This window comes from Mesocricetus auratus, unplaced genomic scaffold (assembly GCF_017639785.1).
Source record: "Mesocricetus auratus isolate SY011 unplaced genomic scaffold, BCM_Maur_2.0 Super-Scaffold_100004, whole genome shotgun sequence".
Taxonomy (NCBI): domain Eukaryota; kingdom Metazoa; phylum Chordata; class Mammalia; order Rodentia; family Cricetidae; genus Mesocricetus; species Mesocricetus auratus.
In genome coordinates, this window is record NW_024429189.1 from 94,632,163 (window position 1) to 94,658,224 (window position 26,062).

The window sequence follows — 26,062 nt, forward strand, 5'->3', positions numbered from 1 at the left end:
TCCCAACTTGGGCCTGGCTTAGTTTCCCTGTCCTAGATCCTGGCTAGAATGGTGACAACAGATTTTTCTGTAAGAAGAACCTGACATCACAACACATGACCCATAGAGAAGAGCTATGAAAATAAGTAAATAGACCAACAGACCAACAGGCAGCCAGCCAGGCCTGCTTGTCACAGAGCTTTGCACTTCTGCTCCCAACCTGCAGACCTTTGGGAGGGCTGCCCATGGACTAGCAAGCGCAGCGTGTTTCTGGGGAGATGGTGAGCCTTGGCCTTAGGGAGGCATGATGAACATCTCTCCTGTTTCCCATCCACCTGGCATCATATACAGGGCCCACTGAGGATGACGGGCACAGCAGCCGGGTGCAAGACCCAGGCTGAGCAAATGCACAAGAGACCATGATGACTTGGCAGGGACAAATTGCTTCTGGAAGCTTCCTTAGCATCATACCACCCATGAAGCATCAGTGCTGCCCCAGGTGCAGAGGAACCTGTGGCAGAGGGCCTCCCTCTCACACATTCTCTTGCCACGAAGCCTGGCCAGATGCAACTGTTTTTTCCGCCTATCGGTGTTCTAAGAAACCAGAGACACAGAAGTTTTTCTTCAAGCTACAAATCTCCTAGCAGCAGACACCACCTGGCCCTTCAGCCTTCCACATTTGCCAAGTCAACCTCTTCCAGAAGCAGGCATTTTTCTCCTTGCCTGGTGGAACCCTGTCAGAAATGAGGGCTTTCACCAGGAACACAATGCCAGTGCCTTTGCTTGGAAAGGGCTGTGAGGAAGAGAAAGGACATTTTCCACATGACGGCTTCGCTGCTTTCCCCCCTCCAGAAAGTTCAGAAGCACCCAACAAGCCGGTTGTCTAGTGTTTCTTAAATTGTCATTGTCACAAAGATTCTTTCTGCTTCACTTCCCTCCAAGCTGCCCATCCCCCACTCTGCCTGGCCAAAGAGGAGTGACTGAGCCATTCAGCTTCCAGCATGGGGCACAGTGCTGAACTCCACACAGGTGCCCTTTGTGTCCCTTTGTGCTTAGAGGAGACCTTTGGTTCCCAAAGGGCACTCACCACGGCAACCAAACCTCTGAGCCGAGCATTTGGAGGGGACTGTCCCACCCTTGCAGGCTTCTGGCAAGCAGCAATTTGCGCCTGTCAAGTGGGCGACGTGGGTTTTTCCCTCTTTCCTGCACTCTAACTGCTCTTTCTTCCTTTTCTCAATGTGTGTAGGAGGTAGCCAGTTTAAGCACCAAACCTAGCAACCAATGGTTCATTGCAAACACCTCTTCTTGGGCACATGTTCTTTCTTCTGCCCCTTTTAGCCCTCCCCAAGACCCCATCTCAGCTCTGTGTCTTTGAGAGTGTCTCTAGTCTCTGGTCGGCAAAGGTTTCCCTCCACCTCTCAAGCCGGGACCCTTTAGGGGCTTTCACACAAGATGCATGCCCCACACATACCCAAGGCATCAGCCAGTCATCTGGGGTTGGTCATGGGATTGACCCTCCCACACAGGAAGGAAAGGGCTCTCGTCTGGGGCTTGACTGCATTTCCAAATTGAGTCCAGGATGAACAATACCAATTCATGTTCTAACTTCCATCAGTGCCAATGACTAGTGTCAGGGACTATGATATTGGAACCCACTGTTCAGCCACTGTTCTGTGCCCATGATCTTCTCTACTACTTGCAATCAAGGGACAGGTAGATAGAAGGTCATGAGTGATCACAGCAATTCTAAGAAAGGCTATCCAACAAAAGTTGACTGATTTCTACTATGGAGCTGGTAAGGTTTAGTGTTTGGCTCCTTTGCAAAATTTTATGTGCAGGCTCATGCATTTCAGAAAGGAATAAGATACCGGTGATGTAGAAATCAGTGTCAGACCTTGGCTTCTGGAAACAAAAACCTTGGCTTCCTGTATCTCTATGCCACTGGAAGGTCCCTGCTCATCTCACAAGTGGTTGTGACAAAGCTCTTCAGGACTCTGCTTAAATCACATCTGCAAATCTCAATGGCAGTTACTCATCCCAATGCAATTTTAATTTTGGAAATGATCTCTGGTACAGAGAACTAAACTTTCAACCCACAGGATGCTTCCATTCAAGGGATAATGATGGAATACTGGAATCAGTGATGAGAAGACAGAAGCGTTTTTTCCTGACTCTTGCACATACTTGCTACAATCCACTTTTTTGTTTGTTTGCTTTCAAGACAGGGTTTCTCCGCATAACAGTCTTGGCTGTCCTGAAACTTGCTCTGTAAACCAGGCAGACCTCAAACTCTTAGAGCTCCACTTGACTCTGCTTCCTGAGTGCTGGGATTAAAGGCATGTGCCACCACCACCTGGCCACAATCCCACTTTTAAAGCATTTGTGAGTACCTGTTATATATCAGGCTCTGCCACCTAAGGTATCAGCTACTTTTCTATAGACCTGGGTGAATATTTAGATACGTCACTGCACCCCAAATATGCAAAAACCCTCGAGTAAGCTAATTCACAAGGAGGATATTTGATAATAGGGGGCCACTCAGTCCCCAAATCAACATCGATTTAGGGAGGACTCCTAAGAGGAGGTATCATTGGAGTTAAGTCTCTGTGTCTCTGCATGAAATTAAACAGCACTTACCAGGATTGTTAACATGACAAGGTATGTTTTGTTTTGAGTTTTCCATCTACAGAGTGTGTTAAGTGCACTGAAGTGTGCCCTGAAAGCTGATGCTGGATCCAGAACCCTGACAGCTGCCTTGCACACTTCCCTAACTGACCTAGAGGTGCCTTCGGGTAGCAGTTAGTACGTTTTTTGTCCAGGAAGGCCTGGTTTTCCCGAGTGAATATCAAGACAGGTGGTCTAGGAGAGACTCTAACGGGAGTTGTCAGGAATAGTCACCCTAGAATTGTTCTGAGAATGTAGTCTCTAAGCCCAAAGCCAGGGGAAGAGAAGGAGGGGGTCTCTTACCAGGGGTCTGCGCTACTGTGGGAGTCTACACTCCTACTAACTCCTCTCAAAGCTCTCTGCTCAGGAGTAAGGGACAATGTAATTCTGGTATGAATAGCATGAGGATCAGGCTGTCTGTGTGCTTCAGCACCCAGGGGAACACATGCATGCAGATGACAGCAATTGTGGGGACATTTCACCAGTTCTTTCCCTTGACACTTTATTGTCAAACATCTAAATCAGTAGCTAAGCAGAAAACAGCTAGGTGGCAGAAATCCTCATGTTTGGAAATTCATCGAGCTGCCCCTTCAAGCATGGCAGGCCTAGCTCTCTGGGGACCTGCCCATGCATGTCAGGCATGGGGCCTGTGACAAGGTAGGCCTCCTGGCATACTGTGTCCCCCATTTCCTCTGTGCACAGCTGTACAGAGCAGATTTCATTTCAAGCAAGGGCAAGACAGGGAGATGATCACTTGGGACAAAAATGAGAAGCATTTGGTGGGAATCACATACAGGAAGCTGAGAGTAGCTTTGGCACTAAGAGACAGTGAGCCTGGCACACATTTACAGTTGCATCAGTAAAATGGGGAACAAGATCTGAAGTGCACAGGGAGCTCCCTTCTGCACCCGCTCCGAGGGTGGGTGGAGAAATTCATCAGTCGGTTTCTGTGCTGCGGATCCAGCCTAGCAATCACACAGTTGCCCTGTGTCTAGAAGAACAAGCATTTCCCAGAAGACAACTAGGGGGACATCAGTGCTACCGTTATGGGAAAAGTCACACTGCGCGGCTGATGAGGCGGCAAACCCCAGCACCTGCAGGAGGCAGCTTGCCACCTGTCACATCGGCACCCTGAGTAATAACGGGAATTGCTTGAGAGTTCATGACTTCTGCTCTCTACACCCAAAGAACTGTTCCTTTTGTCCTTACTAAATTTTAGTGACTTACTTTTGGTTAAATGTCCATTAAAGAAAAAACAAAAACTACCCACCAGGATATTAATTATATTATGTGGTGGGAAGGACAAAGGACTAGTTAGGTCTTATCCTTCCTTCTGCCAGAATCTAGGCAGGTGGGGAGAAGGAGGAAGAGGGAGGAAGGGAGGGACAGGGAAGGAAAGAAAGTGGATTGTTTTTAGACTGAAATATCAACAGAAAAAAGTGGTCTACATGAAGGCACTAGCTAAGCAATTGCTGTCCCTCTCAGTCTCTCAGTCTTTCCAACTTTTGAGAAACTCTTGCTACTTTTTTTGTCCCTTATGGACTGGCAAGGATTGGATGGGGTCAAGGTAACATGTATTCTGAAGCCTTAGCCAGATGGGGAGGACAGCTAGGCACAGCCCACCCACAACTGTCTGATTAATAGATTACATCCTGAAAGGGCTTTCACAGAGCAGAAAGCACTAAATGCCAAGACTAGAAACAATTTGGGAACAAGACTAGCCTGCCTTTCAAAGTAAGAGACCCGGATTGTATGTATGAAAAGTCAGACTTCCTCACATCCATTATTAGTGTTCAGTGTCCCTTAAAACAGACATTAAAAGACAAACAAGCTGGGAGACCTGGTGTGTGTAAAGTCCTCTGGGTTCTCATGAAGCTTCATATCCCAGAGTTGTTGGAAACAGAACAGAAAGAAAAAGAACTCAAAATTTGGAAAGGGCTGCTTTGTGCTGCAACAGCAGCTTGAGGAAGAGGAAGAGGGGGAGGAGAAAGAAAGAGGCACTGCTCACTGAGAGGTCCAAGAAGGAGGCAGCCTATAAAGACATGACTTTTACTTTGGTTCTGAGAACCAGTACAATAAGGTAAAAAAAAGAGGAAAATATAAACTGTACCCTTTTAGACAAGAAAGAAGAAAAACAGATGTTGACTTACATGTCACATGCTTGCTTATCTGTTTAAAAAATACTAGCAGGTGTGTCCAACTGGCAGTCACATTCTACACATGCCTGGGAGCTAGCCATGAGTATACCCAACACAGAACACTAAACTTACTTAAAAATTCATGGTTTTTGTTTGGTTTGGTTTTCGGTTTTTATACATTTATTACACTCTTGTCAAGTATAAGCTTTGTAGATGACAATGTTGTGTCATAATGTCAAACAGTTAGACAAGCCTGTAAGGTGTTTCAAAATAAGAAACAATGGGGGAAAGAAGAAAGAAAGAAATTCCTGGAACTGAAAACTAAGTCCACCAAAGTTATAGATACAAGGTCAACATGAAAATTTGATAGTTTTGAATACTAGTAATGAACACCTGGACACTGAATTTTAAAATACATTTTAAATGTACACACACACACACACACACACACACACACACACACACACATCTAGTGACAAATCTACCAAAACATGTATGGGGCTTGAATGTGTGCGACTGATTTGAAATGCTGATGAACCAAACCAAATTAGATCTATATAAATAGAGAAACTCATCAGCTAGAAGTTTCAACATAGTAAGTATGTAAGTTCATTTGATATATGGGTTTAGCATAGTTCCTATTAAGAAATCTCTTATTTCTGGGAATAAAATCATCCTGAAATTTTAAGTAATGTCAAATACCTAGAGGAGCCTAACAGACCTTGAAAAGAATATGAAGTTGGAGGCATCAGTCAAAAACAGTTCCAACTATTGTAATTAGAGTAATCAAGACTACATTGTTGGTAGATGCATTCACACACAACTCAATGGGTCATGCCCGAGAAATACAGACACACGAGATGCATATACTAATAGGGCCACCTGGCTTGTTGAAATGCCAACAGCAAACCCAACAGAAGAAAGTCAGCTTCTTTAACAAATGGTACTGTGGTAACTGGGCATTCGTAGACAAAATAAGATAAGGAAGAAGCCAAAGATGGTGGAGAATCAGGAATGGCAGTAAGTTAAGTTGGGACCAGTCTGATTCTGGATTAAAACACTTCCTGGAGAAGAGCCTGACTGAGCTGAGCACTTACCCACAATACCATAAAATGAATGGGGCAGGGGTGGAGAGGCTAAATCTCTATTTTGGTTTTTGGTTCCAAAGATCTTGGTCCAGAATTGGGTGGATGCCCTGCTTGGGATACCTGGTTTGGGAAGCTGTGTAATAGGGCAAAGCCATTCATCTGTGTGCCAAGATGCTAGGTTGGACAGAAGAGCCCTGCTCCCCTGTAGCACGAATAATAAAAACTCAGAGACAGATATTGGGGTTAAAGCCGATGATCAGAGAAGCAAAATAGACAGCCAAGGTTGCCCTTGCCTCTACCTCAGACCAAAGAGGCGATGTTGTCCTCAGATGGCATCTCCAGACTCCACTGCTCTGCAGACTACCTGAGACTGTCTCAGATTGCCATGCATTCCTATCTCCTCCACCCAGTCAATCACTCCTATCTCTGCCTTTCTAGTACTGGGATCAAAGCTCTGTTTCTCTTTTAGGCTGATTCGCTCTCATGTAGCCCAGGGTGGCCTTGAACTCACAGAGATCTGATTGCCCTCCTTTCCTGAGTGCTGGTATTTAATTTGTGTGTCACTACTGTCTGGCCCCTATGGCTTGCTAGCATGGCTGCTGGGACTAAAGGTTTATTGAATCTATTTTTATTCCCCAGTATGCCTTCAAAGGTGCATTTCAATGACTAAAAGATGTGCCCCCATGTTCTGCCTCCTAAAGGTTTCAAGTTGGAGATGAAACCTCTAAGATGCAGGCCTTTGAGGGATTTTGAAACCTCTAAGATGCAGGCCTTTGAGGGATATTTAAAATCCAGCCAGCCTGCTACACCCTGGAGGTGTAGCCTAGCCTGCATGGCTAGCTTGCTGAACCTGCTCACTCCTGTAGAGTGCATAAACTGTACAAGGTAGAGAATGGGGTTGTCAGAGTATGACTACCCCAAGCCAACTGTATGACACCAGGTTACAGAAGACTTTCCCTGCCATCCCTACTTGGTGCTCAGACACAGCAGGGTCCAGGTCTCTGCTGTCCAGACCATGCAGTAGATCATAAAAACATGGCCTCAGTCTCCTTCTCCAGAGCTTTCTCTCATCTCTCTTTGTGCTTGTTGATTTCACCTTCTGAGCTTTTGATTTTCTGTCATCTGGAGAGCAGGATGCATCTGTGTCCAAGCTGACAGCAGGCTGCTCGGGGGCTGTCCATGCCTTTTTTCAACTCCTGTGTTTTTGATCAACCATGACACCAGCATGTGGTCCATCCCGAGGAAGTCATCTCTACCTCAGAACATGGTGCTAAAGAGAGAACCAGCCAAAGAGATACATGAAACTCCTTCCCCACCTTTCACTCCTAGAATAAATAGGTTGATTTTTTTAAATGGAGACACATCTCCAGATAGTCTGGAAAATATCAAATAAAAGGGCACTAAAGTTGTCACAACACAGTGCCTTCCTGTTTGGTTTAAATATGATTAAGACTGTCTTACCTGAGCTCACAGCTGGGACCTGGAGGGGACTGAATGGGTACTAGGTGGCTCAGAGGTAGGCATTGCTCCAGTCTGGTCCAATTTAAGTCGCTTTCCTGTTGTAAGGAATGCCCTGAGAAATCGCAAAGCTGGTACTTTCTTGCTAATGCTGACAGAAATTCCTTAAACCAGAATAGTGTACCATCGCCCATCAATTTTACAAGGCAGTACTGGGGATCCCAAGCGGCTAAAGGCTGAGGCCAGAGGCAGACCACTTCATCACAGTGAGAGAACTAGGTTGCTGCTGGGGGAAGCTGGTCTGCACTCATACTGTTCTTCCCATGCGTTAATAAGCTTTGTTCATCTTCTCTGACAACATAGGCCAACTTGGTCCATTTGCTTCATCTCTCAGCTTATTATGCAGCTCAGGCTATGTATGTAGGCCACCGGCTTGTCATAAATTGCAGGCAGCCCCCCCAACCCACTCCCCTCTGCTTTCTCTCTGTTGTGAGTCCCAGTGGGCCTAGACTCCTAGGAAACTCCTTGGCTTCTCCATTGCACGTGGGACCCAGATACTGGCCTGGGCACAGTGGGGCATTCCAAGATGCATGAGCTACACTTTTTTGATCATATTGTAGTCTAGGAGTAAGTCACATGACCAGATAATTACACCAGCAGGCAGATTGTGTAATGGAGGGGAAAAACGCATAGTTGTGAGAACCCAAGAGGGAAGAAGACAAGGTTTGAATGCAGAGACCTTCTGAGAATGTGGACATTAGAGTTTGCCATTTCAAAAAAAGGGGAGAGGGGCTTGGACATAAAATGAGATGCAGAAGCTGTGTGTGTGATAGGCATTCACCCCACGTTGTTGAGGGAAGGGGTGTGGTGAGATAGAGCAAATAGGAGATGCCTGCAGCTGTGGCTGGCATAAGGGTTTTGCTGCCAACAGCTTTTGTAAGAGGGAAGTCACTACACAATGATGGTACACAACCCAGTCAGTGTTCAGGTCAGTACCTCACACAGCCAATGTTGTTAACTATTACAGAGCACCATGAGTGTGCTCACAGTAGTGTCACTCAAACAAGTGAGGGACAGTCTCGCTCTGTACCCAGGTGGGGCTTGGAACTTGCTATACAGCTCAGGTGGAAATAGAGCTAATGGCAATCCTCCTGTCTTAACTCCCCAGTTTCCATTATAATCTTATGGACTCATGGGTGATCTGTTGAAGACTGGAATGTCAGAATGGAGTTTTTTAAACCGCATATTTTAAAGTTACTATGAAGTCATGATTTTGTTAATGCTCACAACCAGGATTCAACACAATTTAACCTTTCTTAAAATTAGTCTTCTGCTGTGGTTTTATAATTCTTGTTTCTAATGAGTCCCGGAAACCAATGATGTAGTCTCTATCACTATAGTTTTCTCCTTTTGAGACTGTATAAGTGGAACTTCTCAATCTTTAAACTTTGTATACTCACATCTTTCTCTCAGCATGATGACTTGGAGATTCAGCTGAGACATAGTCTATTGTATGGATCTACCACAGTTTATCTGTTCACCCACTGCAAGATGTTAAGTTGCTATGAATATTCGTATGTAGGCTGTTATGTGAACATAGGCCTTTATTTCTCTAAGATGACATTTCTAAGCTTTGGTGCATCTTTTGGATCGTAAATTTCCCACATGTGTTGAAGGTTTAATGCCCACATTGACAATGTAAGATAGGAGGCCTGTTGAGAGGTTTTAAATTATTGTGAACATGTTCTGGAAAAGGGAGGTGTGACCCCAATCTCTTCCTCTTCCATCTCAGCAAATTTTGCTATGTCACATGCTCCCCACTAGAGGCCTAAGAGTAGTATCTCTGCCTGATCCTGGACTAAAAAGTTCCAAGCTGAGCCCAAATTAACTTTGTCTCCTTATCAGTTGGAAACATTAGGTATTTGTTACAGTAGCAGACAATTATTGTACTCACATGTATACACATACTCAGTGCATCCAGACACAGTATATGGGGAGGGAAGTGTCTCTGCCCCCTGCGGGATGTTTGGTGGTAGCCCCGGTTTCTACCACTAATAGAATCCATCAATTCTGATGAGCAAAACATCTACAGAAACTGCCAAATGCAAAATCCATCCATGGCTGAGAGCCACTCCAACCAAGTACACTGGGGTAAACTGAGAGTTATAAGAAGAAATAAACCCTTTAACACAGGAATAGAAACCCTAATTAATAATGAAGACATCAGGGTTCCCTGCTCTTCAATTTTCTGGAAGACACTATGTACATTTGGTGATATTTATTAGATACAGGTGTAATTCACCAACAAGACCATCATGTTTCATGACTTTTTCAAAAGCTTTTAAGTGATGAATTCAACTTCTTTTATCTTTGTAAGACTGTTCCAGTCTGATTCTTGGTAACATACAACATTCTATAAATTGTTCTATATCTTCTAAATTGAGAGATTTGCATAAGTGATGCCCATGGTGTCCATGCTTTCTGCTACTTCATATGTGACCTTATTTTTTAGACACATGAATGCACACCCCACTTCAGGGCCTGAGTGACTATAATGTTTTATTTATTCTTCTCTCATATAATACATCTGACCTCAGTTTCCCCTCCTTCTTCCCACCCCAGTCCCTCCCCATTCCCCCCCCCCATTCACTCCTCCTCTGTTTTTCAGAAAAGAGCAGGCCTCCCATGAATATCAATCAAATAAGGCTCCTACTGTTAGGTGTCCCACAAGAAGACCAAAGTACACAAGGTTCCTTGATTGTCAGTTCAGTCTCTGATCCCTATGAGCCCAGGTTAGTTGATTCTGTGGGTTTTGTTGTGATGTTCTTGACACCACTGGGTCCTACCATCCTTCCTCTCCCTCTTCCTAGGGATTCCCAGAGCTCCGCCTAATGTTTTGCTGTGAATCTCTGTATCTGTTTCCATCGGTTGCTGGATGAAGCCTCTCTGATGATGGGTCATGCTAGTCCTGTCTACAAGTATAGCATAATATCCTTAGGAATCATTTCATTGATTCTTTTGTTTCTGATTTTGTTAACTTGGATTTTTCTCTCTAAACCTTTAGTTAATTTGGATAAGGGTTTGTCTATCTTGTTGATTTTCTCCAAGAACCAACTCTATTTCATTGATTCTTTGTGTTGTTCTCTTTGTTTCTATTTATTTATCTCAGTTCTCAGTTTATTTCCTGCCATCTACTCCTCTTGGGTGAGTTTGCTTGTTTTCGTGCTAGAGCTTTCAGTTGTGCTGGTAACTTGCTATAGAGGAATTTCTCTAATTTCTTTTTGAAAGCACTTAGTGCTGTGAACTTGCCCCTTAACTCCGCTTTCATTGTGTCCCATAAGTTTGGGTATGTTGTGCCTTCATTTTCATTGAATTCTAGGAAGTCTTTCATTTCTTTCTTACTTCTTCCTTGACATAGTGATCATTCAGTAGAGAGGTTTTTTTTGGCTTCCATGAGTTTTTTTATAGTAAATAAAAAATTTAAATATTTTTCTACCATCATTTCTCAACATATAAGTATCAATTTAGGTTATTTTAGATTGTTTCATTTTAGAATACTTTATTTTTCAGAATTACTGTTTGACATGCTTGTTTGAGTCAAGGCCTCACCCTCCCTGGGAAGTGGATAGATGATGGGATGGGGTTGGTGGGGGGATGGAAGGATGGGAGGGAGAGGGAACTGGGATTGATATGTAAAATACTATTGTTTCTAATTTAAATAAAATTTATTAAATTAAAAAAGGTATTTTCATGAGTTTATATGTTGTTTCTGTTGTTATCCAGCTTTAATCCATGGTGGTCTGATAGGATGCAGGGAGTTATTTCAATTTTCTTGCATCTGTTGAAACTTGCTTTGTGACTAAGAATATGGTCAATTTTGGAGAAAGTTCTATGAAGTGCTGAGAAGAAGATATATTCTTTTGGGTTTGGGTGAAATGTTCTGTAGATATTTGTTAGGTCCATTTGAGTCTTAATGTCTATTAGTCTGAATGACCATACATTGATGAGAATAGGGTGTTAAAGTATCTCACTACTAATGTGTGGGGTTTAATGTATGATTGAAGTTTTAGTAATGTTTCTTTTGCAAATGTGGCTGCCCTTCCATTTGGTATGTAAATGTTCAGATTTGTCTTGGTGGATTTTTTTCCTTTGATGAGTATGAAGTATCCTTCCCCATCTCTTTTAATTAATTCTGGTTGGAATTCTATTTCATTAGAATGGCTACAGCAGCTTGCTTCTTGGGTTCATTTGCTTGGAAAATCCTTTTCCAATCCTTTACTCTAATGTAATGTCTATCTTTGATGTTGAGGTATATTTCAGTAGGGTGTCTCCACAATGGTTTTGGCAACCTGCCTGACCTCTGGAATTTTGGGTGGCACTGCTGTCTTTGGAGTTCTAAGAGTTGACGTGGCCTCTGGGGTTCTGGGAGTTGGTGTAGTCTCTGGGGTTCTGGGAGTTGGTGTGTGGTCTCTAGTAGAGAAGTGAGCTTCTGTTGGAGTTGTGGGCTGGGATCTTCATATCAGGTCTTAATAATTGGTATCTATTTCCATGTTCTTAAACTCATTAAAATTTTGTTAATTATGTTGATCATATAAAATAACAAGTGTGGTTTTCATTTATTTTTCCATTGTCATTTTACTGTTGTCTTTTTTTCTAGCCTATGTTTATTTTTTGTCAGATTACTCTAGTCTTGTTTTAGTCTTGGTTTTTTAAGGTTCTTGAGGTGAAATTCCACATTAGACTTTTCTTCTTTAATTTAAAAATTTGGTATGGATTTGCCTATGTGAACTGCTTCTCTATATCCCATAATATTTGTATATTTTATTTTAATTTTCTTCACTTCCTTTGAGATTTATTTCTCTATTTATGAATTATTAAGAAGGGTTCAGTTTGGGGCTGGAGAGATGGCTCAGAGGTTAAGAGCACTGACTGCTCTTCCAGAGGTCCTGAGTTCAATTCCCAGCAACCACATGGTGGCTCACAACCATCTACAAATCAATCTGGTTCCCTCTTTTGGCATGTAGGCAGAATACTGAATATGTAATAAATAAATAAATCTTTAAAACAAAAGAAGGGTACAGTTTAGTCTCCAAGTGTCAAAAGATTGTCTTGGTTTCTGTTGTTATTGGTTAATTTGCCAGCCTTATGATAATTACAGGATATACATGTTTTACTATCAGGAAAATCAGACTTCAGAGCAAAGAAAATATCTGGAAATAGAGGAAATTACATCACTATATGAGACATGATATAACTGAGTGGTGGTGACACACACCTTTAATCCTAGCACTAGGGAGGTAGAGGCAGTCAGAGCTCTGTGAGTTTGAGGCCAGCCTGTTCTACAGAGGGAGTTCCAGAATAGCCAGGACTACACAGAAAAACCTTGTCTTGAAAAACAAAACAAAAGCAAGCAAACAAACAAAAAATAACAAAAAGGTACGATGAAACAAAAGATATAATACTATTGTGAGTTTACTCACACGTATTTAAAATATGTGATGCGGAGGTGGGGGAAATGTCTCAGCGGAGAGAAAGCTTGCTTTGTAAATGTGAGGAATTTATTTCAAACTCTCAAATCCCACATGAAAGGATGAGAGTGGTTCTTAGAACCTGAAATCTCAGTATTGAGGGCCAGAGACAGGCAGATCCTGAGAGCTCGCTTGCTGTCCTGCCTAAAGTAGCAAACTTCCGGTTCAGTGAGCCATTCTGCTCCATGGCAGTAACCTCAAGGTTGATAGAGGAAGATACCCAGCATCCTCTCTGGTCTCCATACCAGAGGTGCAACACACATGCACACACACTACAACATATAGAAACAAATGTATATATTAGAGGGAGAGAGAGAGAGAGAGAGAGAGTACACAAGTGATGCAAAGCCCAGACAGAACTAAAAAGATACATAATGTTTACATTTCAATTGTTGGAACTGCTCTTATTATCCAGGATATGGTCTGTCTTTCTGGTTCGTATACCCTTGAAAAACAATGTGTTATATGGTACAGTGGGGTGAAAGCTTATACCAGTAAGATCCAATCGGCTAATAAAAAGGATTTAGTTCTCTGCTCTTGCTGATCTGTTCAACAGTCTCTTGGCTGACATTCTTATCTCTAAATTCCTCATTGCTGAAAGTCCAATGTTGACACCTCCAGTTACACTTGAGGATCTGTCTGTAGTGGTATCTTATCTTGCCAGTGAATTTGTGTTAGTGGCCACACCCCTTTGGGCATGGCTTCAGGTGTGCACATGACCTGAAGGTAGAGAAGCCTACGGTGGGCTCGCTCTCTTTCTCTCTCTTGGATCGTGGATCACTTTAGAAGGGCAGAGACTGCATCTTCTGGAGCAGGAATGCAGCGGTGGTTCTTTACTGTTATCTGTGTAAGTTGTTCCCCAATAGAACACCCATTTATCACTTGTTTTGGGTCTCCTGGACTCATTAATACGCCACCTTCATCTGTCTCCTTGTCCCTTTGATTCTGTCTGAAGAATCTGTCTTGACAGCCTGTTGTTTACATCCCTTGTGTTCAGAGCACATCTGTCCACATCCTCCTTGTTACGTGATCTCCTCTGCGCTCTTGGATAGTTTCTCTGCTCTCAAGTCTAATTTGGCTGATGCTAACAGAGCCACTGAAGGTTTCTTTGGATTTGTTTTGGCATAGATTATCTCATTCCATCACCATGGTTTTAGTTTACCTGTATCATATATGAAGTGATTTGTATACAAATTAAATTCTTTTTTTAAATTTATTTTTCAGTTTAAATTTAGATAAGATACAAGGTTGCTTCACAAGTCAGTTCCAGGTCCCTCTCCCTTTCCCTCCCCTCCTCCAGTGCCCTCCCCCCAACCCCCCCATATTCCCCTCATTTCCCCAGGGAGGGTGAGGCCCTCCATGGGGGTGTCCATAGTCTGTCATTTCATATAGGGCAGGGCCTAGACCCTTCCCCAAGAGTTCAGGGTGAGTGTGCACCTCACATTGTTCTATGGGAGTCCAAAGTCCGTGTGTATACTCGGGATTGGTACTGATCTGCTGCCCAAGGCTCAATAGATTACCTAGGCCTCCTCACTGACACTCACATTCAGGGGGTCTTGATCAGTCCCATGCTGGATTCCCAGGCTGATGCCTGGGATTCAAGAGTTAACCTTTGTCAGGTCAGCTGTTTCTGGGGGTTAAACCAGCCCAGGCTTAATCCCTTTGGTCATCAGTCCTCCCTCTCTGTTACTGGCTTTCTTGCGTTCAGCTCAGTACTTAACCTGTCAGAATGGCTAAAATCAAAAACACCAACGACAATTTATGCTGGAGAGGATGTGGTGAAAGGGGGACACTCCTCCATTGCTGGTGGGAGTGCCAACTGGTACAGCCACTTTGGAAATCAGTATGGAGATTCCTCAGAAAAATGGGAATAAACCTACCACAAGACCCAGCAACTCCACTCCAATATCCAAAAGATGCCCATTCATACAACAAAGATGTCTGTTCCACTATGTTCATAATAGCATTATTTGTAATAGCCAGAACTTGGAAGCAACCTAGATGTCCCTCAACCGAAGAGTGGATAGAGAAAATGTGGTACATTTACACATTGGAGTACTATTCAGCAGAAAAAAACAATGGAATCCTGAGATTCGAAGGCAAATGGATGACACTAGAAGAAACCATCCTGAGTGAGGTAACCCAGTCACAAAAAGAGAAACACGGCATATATTCTCTCTTATATGGATTTTAGACATAGATCTGGGAAGGGCCAGCCTACAATCCCATGGCCAGAGAGTCTGGGAAACAGAAACTTCATTTAGTGACTGATCAAAGAAGAGACAAATTAAATTCTTAATTTTGAGGGAACTGGAGTGATGATTTGCTGTTAAGCACACACACTTTTCTTACAGAGGACCCTAGTCCAGTTCCCAGCTTCTACATCAGACAGATCACAGCCATCTGTAACTTCAATTCCTCTGGTGGCCTCCTCAGGCACTGCACTCACGTATGCATCACACACACACACACACACACACACACACACACACACACACACTTTAACTATTTAAACTTTAAAAAATCATTTTGAAAACCCGTCTTGACTATTGTGTTTAGACCACTTATTTTACTAATGTTTATATCCATTTGTTACTGTTGGTGTTTCTGTCCACCATCTTATTGTGTTTCTATTTATTTTATTCCTCTATTTGTTCCTTTGTTTTCCATTATATATTATACTATCTGCTATGGTCATTCTATTCAGATTGTCTGCTTATCTGCGACTCACTGGCCAGTCTAGTTCTTATGTTCTCCTCTGTCCCCAGTGTTTATAGTCTTTTTGGTGATTAGCAATGTTAGTTCACATATGCACACCTATGACTGAGCTCAAAAGTTCACAGTTTTGTGGGTCTATTTCCCCAAGCCCACCCTCTCTGGTATTGTGTAGTACCCTGAGTCTCTCCTTCTGTCTAGAAAGCAGTGTTTTAGTTAGCCTGCTCCTGGGCACCTGCCTTGTCAGATGAGCAGCATGAAGGCTAAAGGGGGGAAAAGATTAAACTCACCACCATCTCAGCCTTCTGTGCTTTGAATGCTGGTCTCATGGTTACCACCATTTATTTTTCAGAGTTTTCATGTAGTCTCTCTGTTCATACTTTCCAGGAAAGGAAGAAAATCACCCACTCTACTATCTTAGTTTCTACTTTGTTGCTATGACAAAACACTCTGACAAAGGTGACTTAAGAGAGGAAGAACTTATTCTGGCTTTCAATTCAAGGGTGTGGTCTCTTCTGACCAGGAAGCCAAGGCTGCAGGGACTGAAGCAGCTGGTCACATAGCATCCACAATCGGGAAGCAGACAGCAATAAATGGGTGATGTGCTCCACTCCCTTCCTCTACACACATAGTCCAGATGCCAGTCAGGGAATGGTGCTACCCACAGTGGACAGGTCTTCCCACATCACTTGATGCAATCAAGATAACCCCCATAAGCATGACCAGAGACTTGTTTTCCAGGTGATTTCTAAATTCTGCAAAGTTGGCAAGTCACATTAGCCATCATGGTCATGCCACCCCAATCCAGAACCCATAGGTTTTTAGAAAAAGTTATCTGATTTCGTTCATTAAGCTTTGAAGAATAAAAGTTCTATGGTATTGGTAAGCCAGACTTTACCAACTTGAATGTCATATGGTATCAGGTGATTAAAACAAAATCCACAGTGATTTTGAAGGGTTTGAGGTAGGGTACACTGTGGAGATAACTTTAAAGGAACAAATTTATAAGCATCTCCTTAGGGACATAGATATATCTTCACGGGTTTGTTTAAAGCCATTCACAATAGGGTGTGGGTGCAAGTGTTAAATGATCAACTATTTTTCATAAACCAGATGCAGATGATACTTTCCCCTCTCATTTGTTTAAAACTATGGGATGTATGAGAGTACATTATATCTTACTTTGCATATAAAAGCATAGATTCCAAACTCAAGGCAGCAATGACGCTCCACAGATCACACAGATGAAACAACATCTGGAAACATTTCCTTCTTTCTGGCATCTTAAAAACAGAATGAAATATCCTGGAGCCATTGGGTTCAACACAGTACAAAAACTAAAGGCTGAAGAGATGGCTCAGCAGTTAAGAGCACTTGCTGAGTTAGTGCAGGGGCCTGAGTTAGGTTTCCAGAACCCATATCAGATGATTTATGACATCCTGTAATCCAGTTCTAAGGGATCCCACACTCTCTTGTGGTCTCTATGAATCTTACCCTCACCAATGTGGCACATGCACGCGTGTACACACACACGCACACATGCACACGTAATTATACAAAACAAAACAAAAAACTGAGTTTGTGTAGTAAGAGGAAAGGAACAGTCAATGCTGATTCTACTGCAAACAAAAAGGCCCAGGGTGGTAACTTGGGAGGCAGAAGAAGGTAGATTTATATGAATTTGAGGCCAGCCTAGTCTATGTAGCAAGTTCTAGGCCAGCCAAGGCTACATAATGAAACTCTGTTTCAAATAGAAAAACAAATCAAAAGACAAAAAGGATGGTCTAGAGAAACAACTCACTGCTTAAGAGTGCTTACAGTGCATGCATGAGGGTCTGAGGTTAAGTCCCCACAGTAAAAGCCACTAGGGGATGGACAGGTGGATCACTGGGGACTGCTGGCCACCATCCTCACTCCCGATTCAGTGAGAAACTCTGTTAAGAGAATAAGATGGAAACTGATAGAGCAGGAGACCCCTCAGTCTCTATATGCACATGTGTGGGTACATACACCACACACACACACACACACACACACACACACACACACACACACGGAGAGAGAGAGACACAGCACACAGGCACATACGAACATATGTACCACCAGGGGGAAAGAATGCATAGAAATATGAAAGTATGTGTTATTAAGGTCTGGTGTTGAGCAGTTGTCACAGACTTCTGATCTGTTTTTCAGGCAGCAGAAGTTGTAAGGTCAATAGTAAACAGTATGAGTCACTGAGACTGAGTCTCTTTATTGGACCCTAGACAGAACCAAGCAAGAAGTCTCCATATCTCTTGGAGCTCATCCAAGCTCATTCATATCCTCACACCCAGAATAAACAAAAGCTTAATATAAATGATTCTTCTAGCACTAAGAGTCCCTGAAGAGCTGGACACAAAAGGGGCTGAGATTGGGTCCTTGGTACCCCTACTTAAATGTCCTTCTGGTAACCGCAGAGGACCAGCATCACTCCTATTTACCAGGAAAGGCAGGGAGGGCAACCTCCACAGAATATTAACTATATTTTTGTGACACAAGGCAAAACTAAAAGCCAGCTCCAGAGTGTCATCAGGAAGGCAACTCAAGAGACTAAAGAAGGAAAGAGCAGACACAGTAAACTCCGTGTTTAGTCTGGATAGGCGACAATGTGGAACTAATCCTGGGTTGTGTAGATAGATGCGGGCTTGGCAGGAGCTTGCTGCAATTCAGTGCACTTTTACTTGAATTGGTAGGGCTGGACGAGAGGCTGACAATCACAGTTAAGTCTGGGACTTGAGATTAATATCTGGTCTTTTCTCCAGTTCTACTCCCTTCCCAATCCTGTTATATCCCTGGGAGGCTGACCTACTTGGCTTGCATGGATACAATATATCTTAGTTTCTCTCCTGTTGTTGTAACAAAATATCTCAAATGGATACTTTTTGAAGACTAGCAATTTACTTGGTTCACAGCTGTGCTGAAGGCTGGAAAGTTCAAGAACATGGTGTAGTCATCTGCTCAACTATTGGCGAGTGGCTTCTTACTGCATCCTAATATGGCTGAGACCATCACAGGGCGAAGGTTCTAGCTCCATTCACTCTTCTTATAAAAGCTGTCATGTTGCTCGTATCCTCAGGACCTCATGTAACCCCCATTTCCTTTAAAGGCTCTACTTCTAAGTACCATTTACATGTGAACATAAGGATTAGGTGTCCAACAGGGGGACTTCTGGGAAACATGTTCAAATCATGGCAGAAGCTTTGCCCTCTCAACTCCGTTGAGTCCAGGTAACAGCTGGAGACTCGAGAGGAATAGCGCACTGTTAGAATTTCCCAGTGTCCTTCTTACCTCTCCGAGGGGAGTCACCTTATCTGAGGTTCAGGACTCTTCTTATAGTAGCCCTGTTCACACTGCTCTTTCAGACTAGGAGCGTCCCTTCATCTTCCCACCTGACTCTTCTAACCAGAGTTTTAAGGAAGCCACTGTCCCTTGTGCTTTTCCTACATCTTGCCCACACATATCTTGTGTGTGTGCACATTCATGTTCACATGTGTGTGCATCTGTATGTGAAAATACCCTCGTGTGCATATGGGGGACAGGGGTTAACAGTGGGCATCTTCTTTGATTGGTCCCCTCCTTTCATTTTGAGACAGAGTCTTCCTCTGAACCTGAAGCTTATTGGTTGGCTAGACTGGCTGACCCGTGAAACCCTCCCATCCCACCCTCACCTCTGCTTCCCTGCTCTGGGATTACAGACATTCTCCACCAAACTCAGATTTTTTTTAAGTGTGTGGTGGGGATCCAATATGATCTCCTTCACATGCAAGGCAAGTACCCTGTCACTGAGCTGTGACTGCAACCTAAGACCATCTTTGAAAAAGTGAGGTGTGTTTATGGATGAAGTGGTAGGGCTGGGCTTGGTGCCACAATACCACAGCAGGGATCTGAGTGGGAGTTGAAATGAAGCCAAAAGGCCAGAGGTCTGATAACCCAGACTGGGGCTGGAGACACGAAAGCCCTTGCACACTCCTCCCCCACTTTCTGTGTGATTGGAGATTATGGAACATTAAGTAGCAAATGGATGAATGGTTAGATGAAAAGCCACTTTGCTTCTGGAAAACTGGTTTATTTTTTGCCCAGTGGCGGCCTGTGATGTCATTCAGAGTGCTCAGTTTCAGAAATGTAACAGAAAAAACACACTGAGGCAAGATGTAAATGAGGAATGCTATTTTTGTGAAAGTTAATCAAATGCTGCTCAGTGGAAAATATCAAGATGACATTGCTGAGTATTTTTCATGAATGAGAAGGAAAGCAAACAGAACTATGTATGTATTTCAAAATCTATTCTGGGTGGCTTCTAAGTCACCTGAGTGGGGTGGATACAGGGAGTTACTTGGAACCAAGGTTGACTGTGTGTTAATGTTTCTTGAATGGGATTGATATGGGGGACTTCATTAAACTATTCTTCTTTTGGAATTGCTTTCAAGGTTTATTGGAAAGGTAAAAAACGTGTCCATCTTAATTAAAGACTTCTGGCTTTAGAAAATGTGATGTGATGTTACCTCAGATTCCTTTCAGCCCCTGGTTTTCTAACATTTGCTTTCTTCCTGTCTCTCACTCCTCAGTTTTGTCTGTTGTATGGCACAAAGCTGGTGTTCCAGGAGCGGGGCTGGTACTTAGAAAATAACTACCTGACTCCCACGGCCAGCATGCGCATCAGGGCTCAGGTAAGATTCTCCGGCACACAGCAGGTACTTAGTGTGGCAGCCTTTGGCTCTTCGTTTTCTTAGAAAACAGCCCTGCCGTTTCTGAGGGCTGACTTGTGCGCTCTAGTTCTCTGTGTTTCATAGTCTCTTATGATTTTATTAAGTGACAGGGACAGACTTGCTGTCCATGAACTTGTTGACATCGAATGCAGGAATTTTTATCTGAATAGGTGCCTCTTTCTTTGTCATGTTACCTCTAGCGCATTTTAGTCTCTACTCCTCAAATATATTTAACATTGCTCTTTATTTCTCCATAAATTAAAAAAATACTGCTACTTTATAGCCTTTAGCTAAAAATGTCAAGTTCTTTAGTACTTAAGCTTTTATTTCCTTTTCCTGCTGTGTTAGATGTGTCTAGTTATCTTCTGTTGTGCACTGTTGATTGTTTTTTACCTCCTGCCCCCTCCTCAGTCACTGTCCTACTGTCAAAAATGACAGTTAAGATCCACTGGAAATGATATATGACTTCAGAGAAAATGCGATTTCTTTTTTATTTCTCCAGATTCCCTTTTTATTAAAATTGCCTTTATTGTTTCATCAAATCATTGATGCTTTGAAGATGTTTCCCATAATTTTCCCAAATATTTTGATAATATTCAACAGAAAAGTTGAACATTGGAGCAACTAGCCTGTTTCATTCCTCACAATCCTACAGCCCTGTGAATGGTTCCTCAGTGATGAGGAAACCAGGGCTCAGAGTGAAAAAGTCCCAGCCCAAAGTCAGAGAAACCTGTACCATCCGAACTCCCAGCCTTTATTAGTATGCTTGCTGGAAAATGGTGCCAGCAAGCCCCAGCAAACATGCCTCAAGTCCATGCTTGGTTCCTAACCACTTGTTGATAAAAGGAGCAAGAAATCTTGGGAAATGGCTAATTCTAGGGTTAGGACAAAAATAGTCAAAATGATTGGGGCTGGAGAGATGTCTCACTCATAAAGAACATGTAGCTATGCGAGGATGCTCACAAAGGCATATGATCCAGTTCTAGAGGAATCTGACACCCTCTTATGGCCTCTTAAGACATGACTCTCGAGACAAATACTCACACACAGACACACTCACATACACAACATTAAAAGTAAATCTTTTTTAAAGCAGCATGCAGAAGATAAACCTGGCAGATTTTACAGTGAGTAATGCTGCTCTCACCAATAGCAGAATGTGTTCATAGCATGTGCCTCTGATACCATATGCTAAGAAAACACTTCCTTCTTCCCTGAAACCCCCCATAACTCTAATAGTGAGAAAACAAACAGCAGGCAAAACCAAAATGAAAGGTGGTCTACACAAAGTGACCAATGTGCCCTGAAATAGGGAGTGGATCAAAGACCGGGAAAGACAGAAACCCTTTAAGAGACCAATAAGACCATGTGGGAGCAGAAAAGGACTTCAGTAGAAGAAATGCTGACATTGAGTGACTGCTGTAGTTTAATTAATAGCCATGCTCAAATACTGCTTTTAAGTTTTTACAATGAACTAGAGCTATGTAAGACACGAGCATAAGGTGAACTATGTAAAAGGTATAAGAGAACTCTCTGGATATCTTTGGCACTTTTCAAGAAATATAAAAAGCATCCCAAATTACAAAGTTTACCAAGACAGCAGCAAGACAGCACAATAAGCTTAGATTCTATCCAGATGCTACAGCCTCCCAGAACACCAGGAGCTACAATGCAGTTATGGTCTACTGATTACTAGAAATGTACATGTTTGTACTAAAAGAAAATTTTGTTCATTTTCACAAAGATCTTCAAGGTATGTAGCACTGATATAATCCCCATTTAACAAATGAGAAAAAGTAAGTAACAGAGAAGTTAAGAAAACCATCCAAGACTCTAGCTCAGCACACAGGCCTAGGGAAATGTTTCAGTCAGTACCCTCCATGTAAGGACAGGGACCTAAGTTCAGATCACATTTAAAAGCCATAGTACTAGATAACTATGGCTGTGGTGCTAGAGGAGGGATAGAGATAAGTGGAAACCCTGGAGCATGATGGACAGCCAGTCTTGATGGTCAGAGAACTGAGAGACCCTGTCTCAAAATGTAGGGTGGGGAGCAATTGAGAAAGAGAATCGATGATGCTGGCCTCCACATGCAAGCACATAAGTACTTAGGGTTTGTGTAGGTAAAGTGCTTGCTACACATACACTGAACCATATTTACAACCCCAAACTTCATTGATTAAAAACATAAAATTCTGGTTTCAGCTTCTGAAATCAGCAAATTTGAATACATGTGCATTTTTCTAGTTTAGCCCTGGTTCACGGCACCCGTTGAAGCAGACAAGAAGTGAATGGAAAGGTGTCATTTTGCTCTCTGACCTGGGCACCCTGCTCTGTCAGTTCTACCAGCTCTGCAACTGTTATCCTCCCTCAAGGACATACAGAGAAGAACCAAGTACAAAGACTATATGGTCAGATCACACTGCAACATCAATGCCCAATGGAGCTTTCCTGTTGGTGTGTGTTGAGAGAACCACAGCCTAGCTGTGGGCTGCTGGTCAAAAGTGGACCCTCTTCCAGTGTGGTGGAGATATGTAGACAGAAGTTTCTGTCCTGCCTGGTCCCACAGCCATTCATTTCCAAATAAACACACAGAGGCTTATATTAATTATAAATGATTTGGTCAATAGCTCAGGCTTATTACTAACAAACTCTTACAACTTAAAGATGGCTTGGTACCTTTTCTCAGTAAGGCATTCCTGCTACCTCTGTGTCTGGCTGGTGACTGTGTCTCTGCTTTCCCTCTTCCCAGAATTCTCCTAGTCTGGTAGCCCCACCTATACTTCCTGCCTGGCTACTGGCCAATCAGCATTTTATTGAACCAACCTGAGTGGCAAATATTTACAGTGTACAAGAGCAGTGTCCCACATCCGTTCTGTTTCCTGCTGAACTCTAAATATATATATCAATGAGTATCGAGGATTTGCCAGGCATGCAGGGAGGCTTGGGAAACCCAGACCCAGTGAGAGGAGGATTAAACCTCTACCTCTCAGAGGGAAATCACCCATGAGAGTCACAGTGGTCAAACACCAAAAACTCATTCATGAAATGAGAAAAGAAATCCCAGCCAGGACTACGTCCAAGAAGTTTTGATACTCCTACCCCTACCTTCAAGCACATTGCACTACTTCGCCCAAACATTGTTCTGAGTTTGGACATGTCTCTGCTGGAGCTCACACCTGAGTCTTTCTCCATGACTCTTAGGCTGTTTTGATCAATGCACACACAGATGTGTCCAGCAGAGCCCAGGTCTTGCTTTGCTTCACTAGCAAGAGGAAGCAGAGCAGACCCGGCAGCCTCAGTCTGCCCTGCAGGAAGGGATGATTCATTCTTGTGGAGGCCAGTGCCATCAACTCTCTTTCTCAATTGCTCCCCATCCTATATTTTGTGACAGGGTCTCTCATTTCTCTGACCAGCAAGACTGGCTGTCCATCAAGCTCCATGGTTTCCACTAACCTCTGTCTCTCCTATAGCACTACAGCCATAGGTATCAAGTGCCACCATGCCCAGGTTTGTACACGTGATCCAAACTCAGGTCCCTGTCTTTACATGGTGGGGACTGGCTGAGTCATTTCCCAGCTGTGGGAGTCTGCTGATGGTGTGTGATCGGGCCCTTGGCTGAGGCTGCTCCTCCTGGAATGACCCCTAGGCTAGAGTTTCAGTTTCAGTTTAGTCAATCAAAAAGTTGATCTGCTGAGAGGAAATGCGTTCAAGGCTGATGATTGATGGGCCCTTCCATTAGTTCCCAGGCCATTGGCACAGGGCTTTATTCTTAGATCTGACTTGGAGTAAGTATGTGAACTAGTGTGGCCAACCCCATGTCCCTAAAGCAGAGATCCCTGGCTGCTGTTTGAATCCAGGAGACGGGTAATGTTCATTGTTGCATTTGTACTTTATATTGTTTTAATTTCTTTATATATGGTATATTTATTCATGCAAATACTCATTTATTTTTAACTAAGCATAGACTATAAATGCAAGTACTGTCCAGTGGCTAAAAGGTTTGGGGAAAAAAACTTAGAAAAGAATTAGAGGAAGAGTTGGTGTTGGGAATAGGAGCTCTTCTCCTCAATCTCAGCCTCCAGGAGAATGCATGCCCCACACTCAGTCACAAAGCTCAGAAAGGGCACATGGAGCCTTCCCTCACTGTAGATACCTCCATGCTCCGTGGGATGTTCTTTCTGAAGAACATCTGTTTCCCTTTGCTCAAATCACCTGGATGAAGGCAGCTCAGCAGATGTTCAGATGGGAAGAGCCAATGCAGCATGAGCTGAGGTTTTGAGCAGTGGATGTTGCGAATACCCACAGGAGTGGGAAACTGAAGCAGGGCTCCTTGGCCATAAAACCCGGGATGCTGCCCACAACTCTCTTTTTCTTTGTAAGAAGTATGCGGGGCCGGGCGTTGGTGGCACACGCCTTTAATCCCAGCACTCGGGAGGCAGAGGCAGGCAGATCTCTGTGAGTTCGAGGCCGGGCTGGACTGACAGCCTCCAAAACAATACAGAGAAACCCTGTCTTGTAAAAAAACAAAAACAAAACACAAAAAAGAAGTATGTGGAAAGATTCCTGCTTCCCCCAGTTTAAAGTCATCTGATGTGGCTGCTGCAAAGTGCTGACATGCAGAAACACTGCTGTGACATCCCCATCAAAGGGGAAAGGTAGTGAGACTATTTGTCTGCTAGGGAAAGGAGATGCAGGGCCTGCCTAGGGCCAAGGTCAAGGACTGGGGAGTGATGCTGGGATGGCATTGCTTTGGAGTGACCTCACTGGATGTGTAACTAGAAAGGCTTGCACTCCAGTTGGAATTGAAAGGATAACCAGAATGGGGCTGAACCCTCTGACGTTCCTTTAGGACTACTGATGCCCCTCTAGGGGACAGCAGGAACAACTGGAGCATCTCCCCTAGCCAACCATCTTTTCCTAGGGCCAAAGCTTGAAACAGAGATGGAAAGACTATTAGTGCTGCAGATCACTGCTAAGGTCAGGGGATCTCTCCTCCTCTCTTCCCCTCCTGACCCCTGCGTGCACCTCAGTGGCACAAAACACAAGCTTGAACTGATAAATGGAGTTACTCAGCTGAGGTTAAGAAAATAAGAGTGTGGTTTGGTTTCTTTGATTTAACCAGTAACAGGAGGTTGTGAAGTCATACCCAACCCTCAGTCCTGATATCACCTGGCAGCCACCTGACCAGACATGATGCCCACAGTTAGAGCTTTCTGTATCTGGGAAATGAACCAGGATCATTCTATTTCCTTCCAAGAGCAGAGTGTTGTAACTGCAGCTGAAGCAAGTTGTTTTGCAGATCTCCAGCCTCTGGGTTCTGTCAGAGGCATCACCCTGAGCCACTCTTATCCATCAGGGTTCACCCCCTCAATCCAGGATTCACAAATTTCTGATGGTTGAAATTTGTACCTAAGAGTGACTGTGTTATGCCAAAAAGACCTTTCAGGAGATGAATCCAACCAGACCCCAGTCACAGCTATGGACAATGATTTTTATCATGCTTCCTGTAAAATGTAATGGGTTTCACTTGAAACAGAAACAAATAAGTGTATCTATTTTGATGTACGTTGACACACTTATAAAAGCAAATCTGCTTGTTGTTGCTTTTCATTTTCTGAAGGTAAGTCACTTGTTCCCTTCCTTTATTATTTTTAAGACTTATTCATTTATTCTTAAGTGCAGGTATGTGAGTATGCTTGCAGGTGTTTTGTGTGCTATGTTCATGTGATACCTAAGGAAGCCAG

At 43.3% G+C, this 26,062-nt stretch overlaps 1 protein-coding gene across 3 annotated transcripts in view; it reads left to right on the forward strand.

Moving 5' to 3' along the window:
• Positions 1–26,062, forward strand: part of Acoxl (acyl-CoA oxidase like) — a 317,884-nt gene that overhangs the window by 272,119 nt on the left and 19,703 nt on the right. For 2 of the 3 annotated variants that reach the window (XM_040746264.1, XM_040746263.1), the window contains exon 18: positions 20,175–20,276. In XM_040746264.1, the coding sequence (XP_040602198.1) occupies positions 20,175–20,276 (102 nt within the window). Of the gene's footprint in view, positions 1–20,174; positions 20,277–22,562; positions 22,905–26,062 lie in introns of those variants that run through there. The other variant, XM_040746265.1, reaches the window with a different exon arrangement.